The following is a 25,384-nucleotide window of genomic DNA, read 5'->3' as shown; positions in this document are numbered from 1 at the left end:
GGAATTAAGCATTCCAAATTGGGGAGAAAAGGGGAGAAAAAAAAGTAAAAACATTACATTTGAAATTCTTGTAATCAGATTACAGTAACTGATTTTTTATCATTTTACTTACTGTTAAGTAAATTTTTTAAAGTATATTATGACACTGGACGCGCGTGTACACTCTAATGAGTTATTGAAAGAGAAAAAGTTGAGTGTATGATTTGTGTCGAAAGGAGGAAATATAGACATTACTTTGAATTTGTTGAGTGGAAATAAGACAACTTTAGAAGGAAACTTAAAAGAATACTCCAGGTTCAACACAAATAAATCTCAATTGTCAGAATTTGTAGCATAATTACTTGTCCCTTCTTATCCTCAAAAAAAGAAAGAAGCAAAAAATCTGGGTTCCAGTGATGCACTTACCATAGAAGAGAATGGGGAATCTGTAAACATTAAGACTTTAACAACATCTGTGTTAACATGGCTGTAGTCTGATAAAAATCCTTACTAACCTTATATAGCCAAAGTTATAGCCAAATTTTACAACTTCACCGCCATTACGACAAAAAACGACCCTAAAAACAATGATTTAAATAAATTTTACAGCTCAAATTATACATTTTAAAAGAATAACTAATTGAGTGCAGGACAAGTTGAAATATTTTGGTGCGGTAATCACGAATTTTGCCACAAATGCTGTTGATTGAGCTCAGTTTTATTGAACTTAAATAGCGCAGCACCGTTTTGTTCACAAAACTCTACACTATTTGCATGGCACAATCAACATTTCACTATTAAATTGAAAGTGTAAACACTAGGGCTGTCAACAGGGCTGAGAATTGAAAATCGAATTTTGTATTTCTTTAAATTATATTTAAATTTTAAATACATTATTCAAGTTGTTTAATTATTTCAGTTAACCTACATGACATCCAGATTTATGTTTACATTGACACTAGTCCAAAAAGAGTGTGCAACGAATACATATGAACACTGATTTTTTCTTTCCTTTTGCAAAGATAAGAGTAAAAAAAAAACACAAATATCTGATTTAAGAATGCTTATTTAAATTTTATTGAACTTTAACAATAAAGTCTTCTTTAATGCAATGGACATGAGAAAGTAGCTCTTGCTGCAACTCTGAAAATGAAACTTCAAACAAAATTCTTTACCAGTTCCAAATTAAATGTAAAACAAATCACAGGTTGACAGGGTAAGACAGAATGAGTGAAAATTAACTTAATTATTTTTTTTACATTTGTCATTTACATTACTGCCAACAATCACTAAAAACTAAAAACTATTCAAGATTGATTTTATTTTAGTTAGTTTCATAGCCTTGAAATTACATTTTAGTTTGGTTTAAGTTTTCCCCTATAATTTTTTTTGGTATTTAATTTAAGTTTCAACCACAGATGTTGCTAGAGAGCACAAAGTTCTGCAGCTTTAAATTCGAGGCATGTTTGATTTTTATTCGGCCTCAGTAAACTCAGTAAAACTACATTTTATTCAAAAGAGATATTTTGTGCATTTTCTATTGCTCATGGCATCAAATGATGATCAAATAATTGAGAAGAGCGTTGTAGCCAGGCATATAACCAGATGTGTGGTTTATTCAAGTGCTAGAATTGAAGTAGTGGGGCAATACTGTAGAGTTGCAGTGGTCTGCTGCATCCTCCATGTCCTCCACAAGGTCGGTAATTGTGCAATGCACATTTCGTCCAGCACAGATTTTGTTCGCATGATTGATTGGCATAATTTTTTTGTGAATTTGGTACTAAAACAATGCAGACATCACATGCAAATAAACAGCGCTTTCAGTGGGTAGATTTTAGTCTCAGTGAATTCCCCATATATTGTTCTAGTCTGAATTACACAGGCCTGTTTGGCCTAGTCCTACATTATCAACAGTTTTCACTCATTTAATATCAGTCTAATGTATACTTTATATTCTCATGTATGAGAATAGATTACTCTAAATAAATTTTACATGGCGGATCAGAACTGGATGCTTTCAAGGGAGAGAAAAAAACATAAAATAACCAAGTAATATTCAAACTGTAGATTTCTCTTAACCTTCAATGGAGTCATTTAATCCTTTAAACTCTAGACTCAGGGAGATCTTTGCAGACTGATGGTTGGTAGGATTTATTGGCAGGGTCTACGTAAGAGTTCTGCTGCTGCAAATGCTGAAAATGATCTCTTTATAAACAACAAGGTGCAGAAACTATGCAACTATTTTTTCACACAGAATACACAAATTAATTTATTATTGTAAAGGGATCAATGAAAGGAGGAGGCGAGAACCGGCTTAACGATATAAATAATGGTTTAATATAAAACTTAAACAAAATACAAACACACACACATGATGGACAGGTCCGTAAACAATCTCTCTCTCCCGCACAATTCTCTGCAGTCGACCTTTATCTCTCACGGAGGCTTGATTAGCCTAATACGGGACCGGGTGTGTAGGATCACAACCCGGCCCACCCTCCGCCCTGCCACAATTATATTGCACGTTTTTGCGAGAGTGCAGTACTCAGTCCGTGATTTCACGCTGAACTGAAGTGATTGACAGCTTCAGTGATTATTGAGGGAGTGTTCTTTGCTCGCTTTATGTATATAATTTAATCACAACTTGACTAACAGTTCATTGGTGCTCTATGCATTAGTAAATCAAGACTTGCAGCATGAAAAACAACAAATTCAGGAATACAGTTCTCAGCTTGTTTAGGATGTGTAGCTACATAAATAATACAATACATTTATATTAATCACTACTATTAATAGTGATTACAATATCAAGTATGAATAATATAAAATTATGATTTTAGTCATAATTGTGCAGCCCTACTCTTGCCAACAACTCATAAGAATACCGCCTCCCGCAACGTAACAATTGGGTGCTGCAGCTACCGCGAATAAAGTCATAGCCTCTACATGGCAGTTCTAACCATAAATTACTAATGATTTCTTTGTGTTGTTAGACCACAGTAACAAGATCCAGTTCCAGACAAAGACATATAAGCATTTATATACAAGAGCTCTTGAGACCAAGACCACAAGATCAAGACTCCAACTCTGTTTAGGGGTTTGTTCAGACCCCTACCTTGAAGAATGAGCAACAGTAATAGTGATCATATGAGGAAAATAAATAAATATCTAAGCCTGTGTGGGCTGAACACTAATTCTATTGAGTCTGTCTTAAAGTGGGAGTGCGAAGAGTAATGGAGAGGGTGGTCTGCAGAGAATAAGGGGATGAAGATGAAATATGACTATAGACTTTAGTGAGTCACTGCATGCATAGGCTTTATCTGAAAATTATAGAGATAGAACCAGTTAAAAAAACAACAACAAACAACTAGAAAAGACAAGTTTGTCAAGAATTTTTTTTTTGTTGGCTTGAGAAAGCTGAAAGAATCTGAAAGATTTAAAAGTCAATAGAAGTTTGAAGGTTATAAAGGCATTATGTAGTTTAACATCTATACAGTGTTTAGGGTTTAATTAGATTAGAAGTGCAAACCAAAGTCTAACTGGATAGGTAAAACTTGATTCGATATACCGGTCACAGTGTTGTAGCAACTCCTCCCTCTCAGCAGGTAGGATCTACCACCACGACATCTCCACATGTGGCCTGAAAACCCATGTGACGTATTTCGCCACTCTTTACCTCCCCCTGCCTGGGCAGGTGGTGGTCTCTGTGGGGTCTTTTCCCCCTGAAAGAATAGGAGTTGGAAAAGAACGCCTTCCCCGATGCATGTGATAGCGTTAAGATGGTCCCAGCTGCTTTAACTCTATGCGAGAAACATAGAGTAGTAGTAGTAGTAGTAGTAGTCCTTTATTGTCACATAGTAAACCAGTGAAATTGGCCATCAACCTGTCCATACAAACATACATATGACAAGGGGGTATACAGGACAGGAAGACAGGGAATTTAGAAAGAAATACAGCATGACATGAGGAGAGGAGAGGAGAAAAAAGGCAGCCCCCAGACTATGCTCCTTAAGAAGTACATTGTGGGAACAGGAAAAAAACACCTCAGCAACATTAGCACATAATCAGTACACTCTACAACATGAACAAGACTTGCAACAGGGGAGGGGATTGGGGGGTGGAGGTGGCCCAGCACAGGCAAGCAGCCATCCGGACCTGCAGCCATGTTCGGCGCTGGCCCGCCTGTCAGACTGGGGGTACAAAGCGGCGAAGGCGAGGGATAGGGTATATAAGGTTAGTAAGGTTAGTAAGGATTTTTATCAGACTACAGCCATGTTAACACAGATGTTGTTAGAGAGAGAAAAGGCGTGGCTGGTGCAGCCTGCTCCTATGCTTGGTACGTCACTTTGTTACCCCCTTCAGGATGTTGGGAACCCAAAATGTTTATGTTGATTTTATGGGGCGTTGGGGAAGGGTACGTGCAGTCTGATGCAGCCGGTTGCTGTGGCACACTACTGCCTGCCAGCACCTTCATCAGCAGTGCACGTATAGGGTTCAGCGCATGGCGTGACTGAATAGGGACCCCTAGTGAGCGACAGACGGGAACGTCTAGGTTACTGTTGTTACCTCCGTTCCCTGATGGAGGGAACAAGACGTTGTGTCCCCCTGGCCACGACGCTGAACCGAGCCTCTGCAATGGCCGAATCTTATTCTCGGCTCCTCAGTGCAAAATCTTTGTGCTGAGCCAACATTTTGAATCTAGCTTGAAAGCTCTTTGAACATCAGCTATGCAAAAACTGTGTAGGTTTGATGGTGTGATCAGTAAGAGAAGGTAAGGCAACCCAAATCAGCACAGGCTGAAGGAATATCCCGAGTTGGTGGATGTAGCTTGAAGGCTCTAGTTAGAGTAACATTTATAAATCTTTGGTCTTGATTCTGTAATTTTTTTATTAATTTTTTTAAACTAACCCTTCGAATAAGCAATAACATTATGTTGGTCAAGTCAATGTAATATACTAAAGGATGCCTCTATGCAGAACAAAGAGATGAAAGAGAAAAGACAGCGAACAAACATCAGAGGCAGAGCAAAAAGCACACAAACATGTAATTCAATATTTACTGAAGGTAAATACAAAATTTGGTGACTGTAGAAACACTGGGAATTTGAGGTGGACTGATGGGAAAACTGGCACGATGAAGAGACTGTATTCCATTGTGAAAATTTTCATAGTATGTTTCAGAAGACTAAAGAAAAATGGAGCTGATATTCTTGGTGACATTTACACAGATGAGCAACTCCAATGACAGGTTTGGTGTCCATTGCAAGCTGTCTTTGTCTAATTATTGCCAATGACATAGTAAATATGCAAATACGAATGTTAATCCAGGGTTACGAATGTAAAGTGTGAAACTTCAGAACATGAAGCTGAATTTGAACATGATTTATTGACCCAGGGTACAATATGGACAGTATGAAACGTGTAACTACATAACAGCACATGATAAATTGGTTAAGGATGACCATGGGTTAACAAATTCAAGTGTAAAAAGCCCTAAAGATGACTTTGTAGAAGAAAAACAAAGTCTCAAAACCTAGTGAACAGCCTTGCTATCTACTGCCTTCTAAAGCAAAATCGTAAGTGAAATGGAACTTTCTAAATGTCTAATTTAATGCTCTACATAGATGCTGTACACTCACGTGACGCATATGAGACATGACTCTCAATTTATTCCAACAGAGTTTGAACAAAATCCCTATTAAGAAATATTCAGAGTTCAATACAAGTTGAGCTCAATCGACAGCATTTGTGACAATGTTGATTACCAAAATAATGTTTATATTTTGACTCTTCCCTCCTTTTCTTAACATTCATTCTTACAGCTCTTTTAGGGTTTACAGCAAAGTTGCAAAATTGGCTATAACTTCACACAGAAAAGGCGAGTAAGCAATTTATTAAACTAAAATCATGTTAACACACATATTGTTTACGTTCTTTAGTTATACTTTTGAAACAGTGAGTATTTTAATGCTCCACATGTGGAGTCTCTGCGGTGTCTTGCACAATGAGCCACGTGGGAAGATGCACGGATTGACGGTATCAGAAGCGGAGGCAACTGATACTTGTCCTCCGCCACACGGATTGAGTTGAGTAACAGCGCCACCATGAGGACCTACTAGGTAGTGGGAAATGGGCATTCCAGAAATTGGGGAGAAAAGGACATAATAATGTTTTCTTAAATAAACACTCACTGTTAATCAACCATAGAATAATACTCAATTTCACATTATGCCACATTTTAGTCTGACATGTTGCTGTCTAACATTCAACAACTTTCCTCAAGAAACTCAAGAACTTTTCAAAGCAAAGTAACAAAGAAAATATTACATAATTTTAGAAAGAAAAAAATTACGGAATTAATGCGGAGCGTTTCTTTTGGCATAATATACTTAAGCATGCTCCGTTTTAAGTTGGTAATACAAATCGTTTGTATTACCACAAGTAATTATCATCGGGCAACACAGTTTGCAGATTAAATTGTTCTAATCAGTGAACCTACACCACAGATGCCACACCTGTTTTAACGACAAGCACCACTTAACATTCTTGACTTTTCTATTGATCCATATCAGCAACAATAAATGAAATGATGGAGAAGTATACACTCACCTAAAGATTATTAGGAACACCTGTTCAATTTCTCATTAATGCAATTATCTAATCAACCAATCACATGGCAGTTGCTTCAATGCATTTAGGGGTGTGGTCCTGGTCAAGACAATCTCCTGAACTCCAAACTGAATGTCAGAATGGGAAAGAAAGGTGATTTAAGCAATTTTGGGCGTGGCATGGTTGTTGGTGCCAGACGGGCCGGTCTGAGTATTTCACAATCTGCTCAGTTACTGGGATTTTCACGCACAACCATTTCTAGGGTTTACAAAGAATGGTGTGAAAAGGGAAAAACATCCAGTATGCGGCAGTCCTGTGGGCGAAAATGCCTTGTTGATGCTGGAGGTCAGAGGAGAATGGGCCGACTGATTCAAGCTGACAGAAGTGCAACTTTGCCTGAAATAACCACTCGTTACAACCGAGGTATACAGCAAAGCATTTGTGAAGCCACAACATGCACAACCTTGAGGCGGATGGGCTACAACAGCAGAAGACCCCACCGGGTACCACTCATCTCCACTACAAATAGGAAAAAGAGGCTACAATTTGCAAGAGCTCACCAAAATTGGACAGTTGAAGACTGGAAAAATGTTGCCTGGTCTGATGAGTCTCGATTTCTGTTGAGACATTCAGATGGTAGAGTCAGAATTTGGCGTAAACAGAATGAGAACATGGATCCATCATGCCTTGTTACCACTGTGCAGGCTGGTGGTGGTGGTGTAATGGTGTGGGGGATGTTTTCTTGGCACACTTTAGGCCCCTTAGTGCCAATTGAGCATCGTTTAAATGCCAAGGCCTACCTGAGCATTGTTTCTGACCATGTCCATCCCTTTATGGCCACCATGTACCCATCCTCTGATGGCTACTTCCAGCAGGATAATGCACCATGTCACAAAGCTCGAATCATTTCAAATTGGTTTCTTGAACATGACAATGAGTTCACTGTACTAAAATGGCCCCCACAGTCACCAGATCTCAACCCAATAGAGCATCTTTGGGATGTGGTGGAACGGGAGCTTCGTGCCCTGGATGTGCATCCCACAAATCTCCATCAACTGCAAGATGCTATCCTATCAATATGGGCCAACATTTCTAAAGAATGCTATCAGCACCTTGTTGAATCAATGCCACGTAGAATTAAGGCAGTTCTGAAGGCGAAAGGGGGTCAAACACAGTATTAGTATGGTGTTCCTAATAATCTTTTAGGTGAGTGTATTTGTGCGGTGTAGTCAAGCACACCTCGGCATCACAGTGGACTGCTGCATCCTCCACTGTAGAGCGATCAAAATCGGCCCACAAGATCAGAATTGGTAAGAATCAGCAACAAGTTTGTGTGTGCGTTTGCACCATTGCCTGATCTGCATAATTCCTTTAGTGAATCTGCCGCTACACCAGTGCAAGCTAATTTTACCGGCCACAATTCATTCTCTGATCAAGCCTGGTTTCAGTCTCACGTGAAGCGTGCCCACTGATAGATATGCACGCGTTTACACATGGATATTTACATATAGCGATATAGCAAATTCTCTATCGATTAACACTTTATATCGTTGCCACAATATATGTCGTCATATTGCCCAGCCCTAATTATGAGTATTGTTAAAATAATTACTAAGAGTGGAGACAGGAACAGGATGGGAAGAATGGGACAAAAGGCGGAATCAAACCTGGGTTGTCCTCACAAAAAAGCACATTCACAACGTCATTACACACCACGCCACTTCAGCAACTGTAATGGTGCTGTTTGCCTTTAATTTCTGTTTCCACCAGACTATTAGAGTGCAAATAGTCGTGCTGTGGGGCAGGTGCTGTTTACACATTGTGCAAATATTCACTCAAAAAAGAAAACCCAGCGACGAAGCCAGACACCATGTCAAAGTTGATATGAGCTCAATACGCAATAATCTCTTAACTCCAGCCACCTTAAAGACTGATGCGAATAGCCGGCCGAGGGAGATGCAGTTGCGATGGTTTTAGGTTTATTTGTACCCTCCCCATCCCTAAAGAGGCCCATCAACATCACTTTCTCAGACTTTATTTCACTTGTGGTTTAGGTCCATCTAATCTGTAATTAATTAGGTGCTTGTGTGGTGGACAAGTCAATCTTGTGATCCCGGCACACTTTCAAAACAGAATTCATCACTGTCCAGCTGTAGGGCCGCTCAACAACCACACCCCTGCACTGCTCTGTAAACTTTTGTACACAATACAAACTTTTAATACTATCCCTGGCACTCTTTACTGAACGTTTCATGTCGTTTCATGATGGCAAATAAACACAAGGGGAAAACAGAAATTATCACACAGCATGTTTTGGTGAAGCCTCATATTTTAAACAGTAGCTCTGCATTCGATGTGTTATTTACTGGATTACTTGCACAGTACATCCACGCATTAAGAAACAATAAGGAATAAATTCTCACCAAAGACAGTGCGCGCAGGCACAGACTCTCGGTTTAGCCAGAAGGAGACCTGAGAGAGGATGACGGTCATTATACAGGGGAGATATGTCTGGATCACGAAATAGCCAATTTTCCTTTTCAAATGGAAATATGTTGTCATCACCACATATTCTCCTGTACGGGAAATGAGAAAAAGAGAAGAGATAGCATAAGAGAGAGATATTAATTATTGATGAGCCTAGTTCTACGATAACACGACATACTGAATGAAATATTAAAAACTTTATTTACAGACAATCATGCATGCAGAGAGTGCCTAAGATTTTGTAAGATCTGCATTAGAGGCTGGTAGTGTGGTGTTGGTGAGGGAGGTTAACATGATTGCTACTTGTATATCACAGCAGCAATGTGTAAAGACTCAAGTGTTTTCCTAGTATGGTTGGGTTAGGGGAGACTGGATGTTCTTGCCTTTGTAGCGGGTGATAGAAATGTTTCTAATTTTCAGTTCCCCTGACTGTGACATTTAAGGAATAGTTCACTCAAAAAATGTAATTCTGTCATAAATGTACTCACCCTCAACAAAGATCCTTTTTAAATGGTTAACTAACATGCTCCTTCTTTGTTCCAAGGAAGAAAGAAAGTCATACGGGTTTGGAAATTACATAATGTTTATTTTTGGGTGAACTATTCCTACACATTTTTAAGTTGTAGTGCCAGCTTGCTGTATTAGTCATATAACATTTGTTAAAAATTGTTATCACTTCCATAAGACATTACCGTCCAAAATAATGGAGATGGCAAATTCATAGCAGTCAATGATGTCTGAAGACATTATCTGGCACCGGAAGGTGAAGTGTATAATTATTTTAATTGAAATATTTTCTCCTATCCCAGTTGGGTTATTCCAAATGAAATCAACCAAATTACAGAAACTTCAACGTCTGAAATTTTTTACATTTTGCTAATTCTTTTTTCTGAAAAAAATATTAACAAATGATAATAAAAGCTAAATTATTAAATGCCATTTTTCCTGAGAAAACCATTATTTAGTAGGAAGAAAATTTTTGCCAATGATTTTTGAGCAAATCTACAAGCCAAAAAAAAGTCTTAGTCAGGCTGCAGATATAGAGTTTACTAATAGTGTAGTTTTAGACTCCCGATAATCAAAATTTTGACATGATTACTTTTTAGTGCTGTCAGTTGATTAAATTATTTAATTGCGATTAATTGCATGATGTTTCATAGTTAATCATGATTAATCAAAGATTTTGAAAGTGCTGAAATTTGACTCACTATACAGTACTTCTTTTCCTGTGAAAATGCATTTATTTTCTTTCTAGGAAAGAAATCAAAACATAACAATATGGAACAATAATGCTTTATTAACCTTCCTTAAGCCTTCCACAGATAAAGAAAGAAATGCACTAAAATTGCACCAATTCAAGTAACATTAAACTAGTCCCCATAGGTTGTGTATTCACTGCAATATGCAATTAAATCTCTTAAAGCCTCATTATCCACAATAATGTGGCTGTGGCTAAAGCACAGCTTTGAACTCCATATCAAAAGCACTGCGTCTTGTTCTGATTCTGCCCATGTAAAGATATTTCATCCGAATTGTCTGGTAATAATTAGCTGATGCTTCAAATGATCAGTTGCGATGGGTTCAGAGTTGAAATTATTTAAACTGGGAGAACTCAAACAATTCACCATCACTTGATCATTAACACAGAATAACTGTGTGTGTGTGTGTGTGTGTGGTGTGTGCGTCAGTGTAATAATGTCCCCTGACACATTGCAAATGTTACACCCTTACAACCAGTGTTTAGAGCGCATACATAGTTAAATGTCCAAATCTAATGTGAAAATTGGTAAATGCATTAAAACATGGATTGATGGCCTCAACAGAAACATACCATCGATTAACAACCTCTGAGCTCACAGTAGTTCAGTCTTGAAAGGTTTAAAAGACATAATTAAAAAAACAATTGAATATGAATGGTATTTGTACTTCCAGGTCTAGAATGTTGTGCTGTATTACTATTGCTCAGGGTCAGGGATTCAAACATACCACTCACCCTACATTTTCAACTCTGGAGCATCCTCTGAGCAATTGGATGTATGGAAGTTTTGACTGGTGGACCATAAAAGGAACAAACAAATCCCATAGATTTTCATTGAAGGAGGGACTCGTGCCATATCGAAGACCAGAATATCATACTCTTTTGTCTTGGGTCAGTAACCAACCAACCTGAACACCCTAGAAACCACCTAGTAATGTCCTGGTAACCAACAACAACATCATCGCGTCGACTTGATTTGCATAGGCAAGCGCCACTCACATTTTCTTTAGAAAATGTACAAATTTAGTTCATTTTTACATTCCGTTTGATGCAGAAAGTGGTGCAAAAATTACACACTTCATCTTGAAACAGAACCAGAGGTTGCTTGAATTGTAATCGCATTGTGGCAGAAATTTGTCAATTGAGTTATCATACTCTTCCTACACTGGGAGGCAGAGTAGAGGACAATTAAAATGACAAAATGAGGAACAAACAGATACATCTGGTGCTTTAAAAACAAACACAGGCACATTTGTCTATTCCATTTTATCTGAAGGAGACAGTAAAATAGGTGTCTCATCCAGAGGCGAGTCAATGCGAAACCTTTCAACACAACTAACTTGCACCCGGGGGCTGTTTGAACACAGAATACTGAATACTGTCTGTCTCTAAATAATCACTGTTGCAGAACATGATCTTGTCATGCAGCTTTTACTAATCTAGCATGGCGTGTTCATTGCAAGCGAGTCAAAAATGGCTTTATCTGTTGTGGCAACTAGGATTGAGAAGGTTTGTATGTTACCATTCTCCTCCGTGCCACTCAATTTCACAGCAATTGCTGGTTGCAATGTGATTGGCAATCTTCAGTGCTGGTAATATGAATGGAGCACACATCTGTGGAGGAGTAGAAACTCAAGGCAGAATTGTGGGTGTCGGGGATAAAGGTTTAGAGGGCACCATTGCAATCTGAATCTCTGACCAAGTGTATAGACTAGCTTTAGAGGTGGGCAGTATGGAAAATGAGTCGCCTGAAAGCACAAAAAAGAGTTTTTGTTTTTTGAATTAACAATTTTGCAGCCCGTGGGTTGAGAGTGGGGTAACCCCTCATAGTAATCAAAACTATTAACACACTGTAGATCTATGGTGTTTAATTATTTTTCAAAGAGAAATTGCTATATGAAAACTTTCAGTCAGAGGAAAGAATTGTTTTACATTCTTTATGTGATAAAGAGATACATCAGTAATTCAGTTGCTGATATTTATTCAGTTTTTTATTTCATAAACCTTGTATTTGTCCACTACTTGATGAGAAACCATCAATAACACATACACTGAAAATAATTTGGAGTGGGAATTACCAATTTTTTTTATAAAAATAGGAAACAATTTTCATGCAGAAATTGTTCGTAAATTTAACAAACACATTTTCAATTAAAGTCTACACACAATTCTTGGTGGCTTTAATACAAGTTTCACAATACTTTACATTACTCGGTTGTCTTTTGTACATGCTACTCAAGCAATGAAACACTAAATTAAGCCTTGCTTTTAAAATTGTACTAGTACTTAAATGCTTTTTTAAACATACTTAGTCATGTACCACATGACACAAGGAAGCTTTCCACAGGGAAGTTTAATGCTATGTAGTCTATGAGACAACATCAGCTTGCCTTGCTGACGATAGAAACAAGATTCAGAGTTGCGCATGCAGAACACTTGGTGTACAAAACAAGATGAAGGTAACAATCAACGAACATTTTTGTTCACCAATGGGTTATTTACCTATTTTATTTACCTGTGAAATTTGATCAAATTTGTAAATTAATATGACAAGGTTTTCTACTTTAGGACTGATACATGATGATGCATCGTAAAGATTATACAATTATACAAATGATTTAATTATAAGCTACAGCATTAAATTTCACATGTTTGAATTTAGCACAAATGTAGAATTTACATAATATTTTCAAGTTCAAGCTTAAACTTACTTATGCAGTGTAGAAAGTACTTAATCTTTTCTGCTATATTTACTTCACCACCCATTTTCTTTCTTTTTATTTCAGTTTACATGCCTCTGAGTTCTCTAACAGGAACGTTGATGGTCATTGTTTAGTTAATCGATATTATAAGCCATCAGTGAACAGCTTTACAGAAAATCATGCCTAGATGTCTTTAAGCCCCCAATGAACAAGCCAAAGGTGAAAGACCTTAACCTATTTTATGAAAAGCAAAAAAAAATGCAAGATATTTTAACGAGATATTTTTATGTTTACTTGCTCTTTTTGTGTTCATTTGTGTATTCAAAGTGCAAGGAAAGTATTTTAATACTCTTTACTTGATGGTAATGTCATTAAATCAATAAATGCTATACAATGCATTTAGCGTCAAAATGCTATAAAATATGTTTTTATACAATTTATAAAACAAATATTACATTTCTACAAACGTAGACTCTAGATTTTGTACTTTTATCACCTCTGACAAACTTATTTGTCAATGACCAATTATTATTTGCACTTCAGCTGTCAAAATCCATATCTGATAAAATCAAATGGAAGTGCAGCCAATGTATGGGTGCTTCAACATTGTTTAAGATTTTGATTAAAGCATAAAACATCATTTACAACACAGATTTTCCCTCTCTTTGACCTTAAAAGAAGTGCACTGCTAGTACTTGGGGCCTTGTGTTGATTTCTTCTTTCTTTCATTTTCACAGGTGTACAGTATATTGTATTGCACACACAAACACACACTTGGGTCCTTCCCTCTTCCAGGGTCTGCATGACCCCAATAAATATAGCAGAAAGCAATCGATAAGCTAGCTGCTTGCAAAGCAGGCTAGATAAATTACAATTAGACAAAAATGGAATTTGTAAGCGTTGGCCAAGACTGGAAGAAACACATAGAAGAAGAAAACAAAACAAAACCATGGCAAGCAAGTGAAACTTTTATTATATTAACTTTTAATTTATTCAGGTTGTCAAGTGCAAAAACATAGATTTGATAAAGGCAAGGCGAGTGAACAGTGTTGCAGAATCATGCCTATATACAAACTCTCTGTTTAAGAGAGGTTCTTTAAATTATCCAGCTTAAATCTGTGCCTCCAAATACTGACAAACAAATTAAGGCAGATGCCTAATATTCTACCAGGATATTACTTAAAGTGCTAACTGCTGCATTTAGTATAAATTAGGGCTGTCAATTTATAAAAAATGTTAATCTAATTAATTACATGGTGTCCCGATTAATTAATCGCGATTAATCGCATATCCAAATATTTGCTGAGAAAGCCCCTTATATAACAATAATTCAATACATAATGATGAAATAATTATACATAGTTATCTTCAAATATTAAAAAAATTATATATATACAGGTGAAACTCGAAAAATTTGAATATCGTGCAAAAGTTCATTAATTTCAGTAATTCAACTTAAAAGGTGAAACTAATATATTATATAGATTCATTACAAGCAAAGTAAGATATTTCAAGCCTTTATTTGATATAATTTTGATGATTATGGCTTACAGCTTATGAAAACCCCAAATTCAGAATCTCAGAAAATTAGAATATTGTGAAAAGGTTCAGTATTGTAGGCTCAAAGTGTCACACTCTAATCAGCTAAACACCTGCAAAGGGTTTTAAATGGTCTCTCAGTCTGGTTCAGTTGAATTCACAATCATGGGGAAGACTGCTGACCTGACAGTTGTGCAGAAAACCATCATTGACATTCAACTGAACCAGACTGAGAGACCATTTAAAGGCTCAGGAACCCTTTGCAGGTGTTTAGCTGATTAGAGTGTGACACTTTGAGCCTACAATACTGAACCTTTTCACAATATTCTAATTTTCTGAGATTCTGAATTTGGGGTTTTCATAAGCTGTAAGCCATAATCATCAAAATTATATCAAATAAAGGCTTGAAATATCTTACTTTGCTTGTAATGAGTCTATATAATATATTAGTTTCACCTTTTAAGTTGAATTACTGAAATTAATGAACTTTTGCACGATATTCAAATTTTTCGAGTTTCACCTGTATATATATATATATATATATATATATATATATATATATATATATATATATATAAAAAAATATTCAGATAATTAAAATGCATTACATTCTTATGGCAGAAGAGTTCATCATTAATAAGACAATACATAAAAGCAGCTTTAGAATATAATGTATTGTTTAGCACCATATTATTGATCATAAGCCAATCATTGGCACACAGTTCACAGCAATCCGAAAAAATAATAAAGATAAAAAATTATACAGACAAAATTGAAATGCGGGACACTGCTTATGACTTGCGGGACGTGGAACAAAGCTCCCAATTTCAGGACTGGGTCAACCTACCATACGACCTGCGTCAGACATGCTTGTGTCACGTCTCAGGTGTGTTGCGTCATAAAAATTAAATGTTTAGGTCACAGTGTCAAGTTAAATATAGTTTAATACTCAATCTTTAAACACATATTGAGATCCCTCATTTCACATTTGAACCCTTAGTAATGCATATCTGTGTTGTTTTCTTCACTGTATAAACTGTGTGTTGTTCACACAGCTGAAATTTCACTTACTGCTCTCTGGAGTATACAGGTGGTACTACAAGCATACGATTAAATGCGTTAATAATTTTAACGCGTTATTTTTTGTATAATTAGTCGCGCGTTATTAACGCATTAACTCGACAGCCCTAATATAAATACAACTGTTTTGCTAGATAACAAAATGGATAAAGACTATATTTTACTACTGTTTAAAGATTTAAACACCGATCTTGTCACGCCATCTCAGTTTTTCTGTATACAGTGACCCCAAAATTATTTAGAGACTTAAGTCACTCTTAAAAATGTATGAATGGCAAAAATGATGCTAGAGCTTTTCTCAGAACTAACAAAATTTTTCTGAGCCACTTTTGTAATACATTTAAATTCTTTTTATTGGATGTATGAAGTCAGATCCCTTCAAAGTCACTCTTAAGGGAAAGTGTTTTTAGCACTACATATATACTGTCTATATAATGTTTTATTTAACACTATATATTGTATTGTATACACTGCATATTGTTTTATAATTTAGCCTAAATGTCTTATTATGAAATGTATTGCTTGGAAAGCGTGCAACGTTGCAATGTTTGTTTGAATAAAGCAATTAAACAATATCTAATATTCAAATAATGGGTGAAAACATATAACAATAGCTGACACACTGAACTGAATCACAACAGCACTTTTTGTGGAGGGAAAACAAATTATATTAATTGTCAGAGCTTGCTAAAGTCACAAAACATTTTCATAATCTTGGGTTTTAATATAGGTATTTTTTTTATTATTCCAGCAAATATTGTATATCTTCAGTATCATTAGTCCTCATTAGTTTTAAATAGTCACATTTCTTAACTGTTCATGAATTTACCCTTACTGCTTTAATAAAAAAATTGTTTAATTGTGATGTGAATTCAAAACTTCCATTTCCTATCTTAAAAAAACTAAAACGAAAAGAAAAACAGTGTAGATGTTGCAACCCTAAATGCTAAATCTTTCCGAAATTCACCCCAAAACAATATATGCATAAAAATCTACATTTTTATAACCAGTGTATTCCTAAAAAAAGTCAATATCAATGCATGGGTCTCAGAGGGTTAAATAAATTGTACTTGGTATGACCTACTGCAATGGCATTCATACTTTCCTAAGTGTTGCACTGAACATTTAGATCTCAACTATAATAACATTTTGTATGATCAATCTGACTTGCACAAGAAGGAAGGTAATTACCGGTGCTCGAGCTGATGGTCTCTTTGCCAATGAAGTGGCCCAACAGATCATACTGGTTGAGTCTAGAACCATCTGGAGCCACAGAAACTGATTTCTCATCATCCAACGTCCAGATGTACACCACCTCATTGTTGGTGTAGGCATCTAAAAGAGACAAACCAAAGCTGATAAGGTTTAATGACATTTGCAAACAATTTGCAATTGTTTTATTTTCATTCTTTTTTTAATGACTGTTCAGAGAATCTTTATCAATAACACTTTAAAAATTTATAAACTGTAGTGGTCAACAATGGTCAAAATGGTGGATTAACTTTGGAAACAAAAAGATTTTGTTAAAAAAATCTATAATTACAATTTGCAATGGTGTTAATTTTTGCAGTGGATTTGCAGTGGCCAAAATAAAAGCGAATGGAAGACGCTATCATGTTGAAGCTTGGTGAAGACTGCTATATACTTTACTGTACATAGATCAATTTAGCTAGTATACTAACAATAAATACTTTATAAAAAATATGGGCTCTGCTCTTTGCAACACCATAATTAGATTGTTGATTTCAATTCATTTTGCCATTCTTTATGGCAGGATTTCCAAAACAAGAAATATGTTCATTTTATTTTGTGTTGCATTCTGTTGTGTCATCTTTATGTTTGTAGAAAAATGCAATAGTTCATTGTAGTTCATTCACTGATATATCAAAATAGCACAAACAGCACAATTCCTGTAGGATGTTGACTCCACTGATAGTTTGGTTTAGGGTTGGCGTTTGAGTTTGGGCACAGGGTTTAATAAAATATGAAATCCTGTTAAGTGTATAACATCATTTACAACAAAAATTCAACTCCCTTTTGGCACCACCATGTGGACATTTCACCTGGTAAGTGGACAACAACATTTCCAACTTCGGCCACTGGGTCATTGGTTTGAATTTTGGTAAGCACAGACCTATTTCAAAAGCAAGATTTTTGACCTACAGTTGCCGGATTCACAGTTTGATCTGTCTGGACACCACGATCTTGACAAGAGGGGATCTTAGGGGGATCCCCCACCTCAGAATGGGTCAGGATGGTCGATTAGACAACCTTGTTTAGTGAGGTTGATTGGCAAGGTTATCTACTTTTTTTTTTTTAGCTCTAATAGTTTCTAGCGGTCTTTTAGTTACTGTTAGCATGTTAAACCACATCACACTGTCTGCACATTCAAACTCTCTCTATAAAGTTGCATCTTTTAATTCATCCTCTTTAAAGCACTGCAGCTACAGCCATCAAAGCAGCACTTTCATAACAAATTCACCCTCTTCAAAAAACATTTTCTACACAATCAGTCAGACATCGTGTATCAGCAATGCTGCAGTTATTAATTATGATTCATTTTTCATGAGGACTATGAAAGTTTTGTGCAATAAATTGTTTAAGTTATTAAGCCAATTTAATTGTTGAATATCTGCCAGTTTCCCTTTGAAAGGATGCATAAATCACAATTTTCACTATTTTGTATGCACAAGCAAAGATTTTTAGAAGAATGTCTCAGCCCATACATTGCAAACCAAAAGGGTCCAACATTTTGAAGCTAAAAAAGACTGCAGTGGTTTAATCCATATATTCTGAAGTGATTCGATAGGTGTGGGTGAGAAACAACTACATTTTTAAGTCAATTTGTACTATAAATCACCACATTCATATAGCCCTCCTAAGCGTTCTCCTCTACTAAGAGTTCTTATTTTGTTTTTGCAGCTTTTCTTCCTTAAAGGAAACGCCACTCCAACGCCACTCCAGCCACAGCTCCTTCTTCCCATGGGATTGAGGCTGACTCGGCTGGCGATGGAGGCCATTTGGGGAGTTCGGCGGGTGGTAAATCCATGCAGACCACCCATCCCCCTGCACGCTCGTTTGCTTCCGTCTGGGTCTAACGCAAGACCGTCACGCCCTACAGCCATTCTGATGTCTCCCTCAGACCACTCGAGCTGGATGATGATTTCACTGCTGCATCGGAGAGCAACACAGCAGAATCTGATGCTGATGACTCAACTTTCCAGGATCAGTCTATTCGGTGACACCATTGAAGACTTTTCCCAGCAGATTTCAGTGGTAAAAAAGCAGACGGAGACCATCCAACACATTTTACCTCAGTGCTGGACTACTCCCAGCCGAGCCCTGTCTGCTTGCCGAGGGCGTCCCCCTGCGACTGTAAGAAACAAGCAGGTTGCTCCGCCTCAACCAGGGACCAGCTCTAAGCCCCAGTGTAGAGCTACCCGCAGGAAGCGGATGTCCCCGTCTCACGAACCTCTTCAAGGACCCGGAAGTCACCCATATTTTCCTGAGACGGACTACCCAGGGGACGAGATTTTGCCTCCCGATGCAAAACTACCTGCTCCCCATCGCTGCGAAGCCCCACTGGGTATGTCAAAAAATTATTGTTCCTTTAGTGCCCCTCAAGCAGAGCTTGGAGGCATGGCTTACGCTTTCCAACACGTCGCGCTGGCTGGCCAGGATCATCCGAATCAGCTACGTGACTCAGTTCGCCAGGCATCCACACCGTATCAGCGGCATCTGCCGCCACCTCGGTGCAGCACCTTGCATGTGGAAATCGCTACCCTTTTGCAAAAGGATGCGATAGAGCCTATCCCTCCAGCTGAAATGGAGAAGGGTTTCTACAGCACTTATATCATCATACCCAAAAAAGGAGGTGGGTTGAGGCCAATCTTGGACCTGCAGGTTCTCAACTGGGCTCTGCACAAACTCCCGTTCAAGATGTCCTTCAGGTCTACCGCTGTGAACCAATTTTGATACCGGACGCATGTTAGAATGTGTTTTTGAAAACACATTCTAACATGCTTCCGGCATCAAGATTGGTTTGCAGCGGTAGACCTGAAGGACGTGTACTTTCACGTCTCGATTTTGCATAACAGTACAAAGTCCTCCCCTTCGGCCTGTCCCTGTCCACTCGCGTCTTCACGCGCCTCAGCCGTCTAGGGCTTCAGGTCAACTGGGAAAAGAGCAAGCTCTCCCCGGTTCAGAGCATCTCTTTTCTCTGCATGGAGTTAGACTCAGTCTCAATGGTAGCGCAACTCACAAACGAACACACGCAATCAGTGCTGAATTGCCTGTCATCATTCAAAATGGGCACAGTGTTCCCTCTAAAACAGTTCCAGAGGCTCCTGGGGCATATGGTATCCTCAGCCGCAGTCGCGCTGCTAGGGTTGATACATATGAGACCTCTCCAGCACTGGCTTAAGACTTGAGTCGTAAGATGGGCATGGCGCCGCGACATGCATGGTGTGATCCTCGCCCCCTCTCTTTGGACCACACTCGGAGCAGCTCTTTAATTGTTGTGGTGGAAAGGGACACTGTCCTCAACAGAGGTTTGTCCACAAGGTCATCAATGCCCTTGCACCGGCTTTCTAGTCCCAGACCGTGCCCGTCCCTTTGCGGGTTCGAGCACGCTCCATGAGGAGTGTGGCATTCTCGTGAGCACCGGCCACCTGCGCCTCTCTAGCAGATATGGGCAGAGCAGTGGGCTGGGCAACACCCAATACTCTTGTCAGATCAATAGCCTCCGAATGTTGAGTCGGCCCTGGCCCGTGTTTCTTCAGATCCGAGCACGTAGAACTCGGTAACACGGGACAGCTGACCAGGTGTATTGCTTGCGCATAGTGCCTTTTCCCTCTTCTTAGGTGAACTCGTGCAATTTAACCCCAGATGAGTCCACAAAAGCTCACGATCCCCTGCTGGCGGACCATAGCGTTATAGCGTTAAATGGCCCCGGCCGCATCTAACACTCTATGTGGAGAAACATAGAGAGAGAAAAGCCGCGGCTGGCATGGCCTGCTCCCCTGTTTGCCACATCGTTTGTTCCCATCCCCCAAAGGAATCCTTGGTTGGATGTCGGGAAACTAATAAAAACAGTATGCCGTCTTAGTGGGGCGTCGGGAAGGGTTACGTGCAGTCTAATGCTCATGCTCCTTGGCACGCTACAGCATGCTGCACCAGCATCAGCAGATCACGTAACACATTTCAGTGTAGGTGGCGCTATTGAATAGGGACCCCTTGTGTCACTACAATCAACACAACGTCGAGTGAGTGACAGAAGGGGAACGTCTAGGTTACTAGTATAACCCCCTTTCCCTGAGGGAGGGAACGAGACATTGTGTTCCCATTGCCACAACACAGTACCAAGCCGCTTTAATGGCCAAACCTTATTCTCGGCTCTTCAGTGCAGAACCTGACTGAACAGATGCACGATCTCTGCCTTTTATACCCATATGTCCGGGGGCGGGACATGCAAATTCTGTTTGCCAATTTGGCATTGGCCTTTTTCATATTCAGAGGTATCCGAGGCTCACGAAAGAAGTCCCTTGTGTCACTACAATCGACACAATGTCTCGGGGTTACACTAGTAACCTAGACATTTTTTATTTAATGTCATGAGACATCACATTTTCTTTTAAAAAGAAAGCTAATATCAATTTTATGTTCAGACAAGCAAATGTTGAATTAAATGTTAATTGATATCGGCAGCAGGAGGCCAAACCAAACACTGGAAACAATGATTCTGGTAAAATCCCCTTCCATATATTTCAGGAAAAAAGCTAAAAACTGTATTTCTGTCCTCATTGAAAAATGATTTTACAACCTGATTGATAAAAATATAATGCAAGCAAAAAGATATTATGCAAGCAGTATGATGTACCAAAAACCAAATCATAAGCACCACACAGTTGTTTAATGTCATAAACTCAAGGCATACACAGATTTTATCAGACCGGTTGCCTTCCGAGAGAAAGTCTTTATTTCCATTAAAGCCTCAGTTGCTGGGTTTGAAAATACCAATTGTATAATCACACGGTAGCACAAACAAAGCTCATGAAGCAAAAATTAAGGGTGCATTAGAGTGAATAAATACATCTCAATGAGGGTAATTCGAATGCAACTTTAATAAAAGACGACTGCCCATGAGTCAGCTGCTCTCTCTCTGATTAGCTTAAGCTCTTACTTCCTACAGTCTAACATATATAATTGTGAAATGTAACATAAGATTTATCGTGTTTGAATACACAAGGACAAACTTTAAAAAGGAGCATGAAAAACAATTATATCGGGGACCGAAACACACAGGCACACACACAGATACATGTGCGGCAACATGAGTGTCAGTGAGTTAGCGAGCAGAGGAATAAGCAGGCAGGCTTTGCGCTAGAAATATATTTCACACAGCAGGCAGGGGTTTGCTAATTAAATTTTGATGGCCAGAGAGAAAGTTATTGTTTCATTCTGTTGGAAGGCCATTAATCAAGAACTAAACACATCATGTTTAATGCCACTTCATCCATTATGCATAGTTATTGAAAACAAAACAAATTATTCCATGTTCAAATATATATTTGCGATATGCAGCTGACATTGCGTCTCATTTACGGTCGGTGTGGCAGCTGTGAAATGGTACAGACTGGAAAGGTCAGCAGTGACTTTCAGAATAAAAGTGAAGTCTTAAATTTAGTCTTTGGGCTAAAACTCAATTAATTCTCAGGGAAGGAGAAAGAGACGATATAAAATATGGAGAAAAATTGGACACAATTCAAATCAGATTGGAAGATGAAATATTACATCATACTGTATATAACTTTAATCTGCTGTATTCATTTGAAGGACCTTTTAAGTCGATTAATATTCTGATAATAGATCGTACAATTCAGTCGAGAGTTTTCTGATCCACGTTTAAATATCACTGCACAAAACATATCCATCTCAAGCGTTTGTTTAATGCACAGTGTAAATGCTCTTCGGATCTAAAACAAGCATCTGGTAAATGAGAAGCAGCTTGTTTATACTGGCCTGAATTATACATCAACTTGACCACCTGCCGTACAAAAAGCTGGCCACTCGTTGTGCAAGTGTGAAATGAGCTTTTTACCTGTTTGGCAGAACAAATAATGAAAAAGTAAAGAAAAGAAAAAGACTCGAAGACAAACAAGAGAAACAACCACAACAGTGTGTAAAACCAGCAAGGCTGTGAACTGCAGGAACATGTGCTCATTGGGAATCTTCCATTACAATTCACAACATTTCCATCATTATGGAAAAAATATATATCCAAAACAATGCTCTAAGGAAATACATCTAAGGTGTTGGGTCAAATCATGAGAAACAAAATGTTCTTAATAGAGAAGAGATAAGAGTTCATTGTTCTGTGAAAACATACTATAACTTTTAGAGCTAATTATTTGCCTTTGTTTTGGGGAAAGACAAGATGAGATGTAGTGAACCATTTTTTTTTTTCTACACAAAAATAAGAATAATAATTTGTGACTGTATCCCACTTTTTACACAGCTAGCTGCTGACCAAATAAATAAAGAATTCGATATGAAATATTGATTTGAGTTCAAATAATGTTATTATATGAGAACAAAAGACTGCAGAGTGATATGAGATACATACACATTGGGTACAGCTGGGTGTTTCTTCAACTTCAAGCATTTTTATGTCAAAGGGGTTGCTTTTTTTAATCTTTTTTCTATTTGTTATATGAAGGCCACATTAAAATGAACTTGGAAATGTTTGAGCAGTCCGTGATTTATTTTTGGTATGCCTTTTATTTATATGTAGCCAAGTGGAGAAATTTCATGCAATTTAAAATAAATAGTTTTTTGTGACACTGGAATTTTGTGACACCCGCTTTCCGGTACTCTCTCCTGTAGAGACGTGAACAAAAACTGTTGTGCAAGAGATCTCCCAGGTTTGTTAATCGGTTTATAAAACTTTGGGATATGTATGGATTGCATGTGTGGAGTTTGGCCACATTTTGGCACACATGTGATGACTGGCCTCTACCGTATTGCATTGTAACTGATGGAAAACAGCAATGAAATACAAAAATGAAATATTATATATATATATATATATATATATATATATATATATATATATATATATATACAGCCTTCTTTCATCTACCATCTTTATTTTATTTAGTTTTATTTAAACAGCCATCAGAATATAACCCCAAAACGTCTAGGTTACGGATGTAACCTCGAGACGTTGTGTTGAAGAAGCGACACTAGGGGTCTCTCTTGAGCGCTGAATATAACTCTGAACTATGAAAAAAGGCCAATGAGAAGTTGGCAGACAGAATTTGCATGTCCCGCCCCCGGACATACGGGTATAAAGGCGGAGAAATGCATCGGTTTCATTCAGGATTTTTCTGAGGAGCCGGAAATGGTCCGGCCACAACAGTGGCTCAGCTCAGCGATGTGGCCGGGAGGACACAACGTCTCGTTACATCCGTAACCTAGACGTTCCCCATCTGTTGCTCACCGAAGCAGACAATGAGCTGCTCAGAACGTCTAAAGCTTTGTGTGTGATCCAAGTAGGTACGCAAAGCACGTACCGGACTCAGCAACAAAGGGGCTAGGTCTGCCTCCTCCCGGGGCAGCGCATGCAGGTTCACTACCTGGTCTCTGAAGGGCGTGGTAGGAACCTTGGGCACGTAGCCCGGCCGCGGTCTTAGGATCACATGTGTGTCTGCCGGACCGAACTCTAGGCAAGTGTCGCTGACAGAGAATGCTTGCAGGTCCCCGACCCTCTTGATGGAGTCCAACTGATTCAAGTGGCTCAAAGGGGGGTCTCTGAAGGCCCGAGAGGACCACTGAGAGATCCCAGGAGGGGAACAGGCTTGGCTGGGAGGGATTTAACCTCCGGGTGCCTCTTAGCAATCTGATAATCAAGTCGTGCTTACCCAAAGACTTGCCGTCTACTGCGTCGTGGTGGGCTGCGATAGCAGCTACATACACCTTCAAGGTGGACGGGGACAGCCTCCCCTCCAACATCTCCTGCAGAAATGAGAGCACTGACCTGACTGCGCACCTTTGTGGGTCTTCGCCCCGAGAAGAACACAAATTCACAAACAGGCACCACTTTAGGGCATAAAGTGTGCATCTGCCCCGAGGGCAGCCTTTGTTCGGGCATACCAGAGCGGGCAGTGGGAGGTCTCTCGGGAGGCGAACAGGTCTACCTGAGCCTTGCCGAACCGTTCCAAAATCAGCTGGACCGACTGGGGGTGAAGTCTCCACTCTCCACTGGGCAAGTGCTGTCGTGACAGCGCGTCCACTACCACATTGAGGTTGCCGGGGATGTCAGGTGAAAGTCGCGAGGCTCTGGTGCTGAGAAAAGACTCGAAGCACTTACCTTGCTCCGCACACCCGGCAGGGGGTGGGTTAGTGACTGAGGAGGAGGTCCAGCGTCCGTGACCTCTAGACTCATCATAACCGGCCAGCTGGGGGACAGTCGTGGCTTGGCTGGAGGTGGGCGGTCCGCGTCCAGGGGACTGTTGAGGTCTGCCGGCAGAGTGCTGTGAGAACAACATTTACGGGCCAGGTGGAAAATCGCTCTTTTATTGAGAATGTGGGTACCCTCCGGGGCTGCGGTACCTGGCTGATATAACTTCAAATAAAGATTCTCCTCCTGGCCCTCCACCAGGGGACGGAGTGGTCTGCTTACCAGCTCCAGAGCGAGCATCTCGGTCTCTGGGTCAAACGTCTCAGGAACA

At 38.9% G+C, this 25,384-nt stretch overlaps 1 protein-coding gene across 1 annotated transcript in view; it reads right to left on the bottom strand.

Moving 5' to 3' along the window:
• Nucleotides 1-25,384, bottom strand: part of LOC127624925 (gamma-aminobutyric acid receptor subunit alpha-2-like) — a 288,461-nt gene that overhangs the window by 56,818 nt on the left and 206,259 nt on the right. Inside the window, exons 7-8 of the mRNA XM_052099853.1 lie at nt 16,845-16,988; nt 9,011-9,163 (exon numbers count right to left, since the gene is read on the bottom strand). Of these exons, the coding sequence (XP_051955813.1) occupies nt 9,011-9,163; nt 16,845-16,988 (297 nt within the window). The remainder of the gene's footprint in view (nt 1-9,010; nt 9,164-16,844; nt 16,989-25,384) is intronic.

Source organism: Xyrauchen texanus, chromosome 31 (assembly GCF_025860055.1).
Source record: "Xyrauchen texanus isolate HMW12.3.18 chromosome 31, RBS_HiC_50CHRs, whole genome shotgun sequence".
NCBI classification, from domain to species: Eukaryota; Metazoa; Chordata; class Actinopteri; order Cypriniformes; family Catostomidae; genus Xyrauchen; species Xyrauchen texanus.
This window is presented reverse-complemented; position numbering and strand designations above follow the sequence as displayed.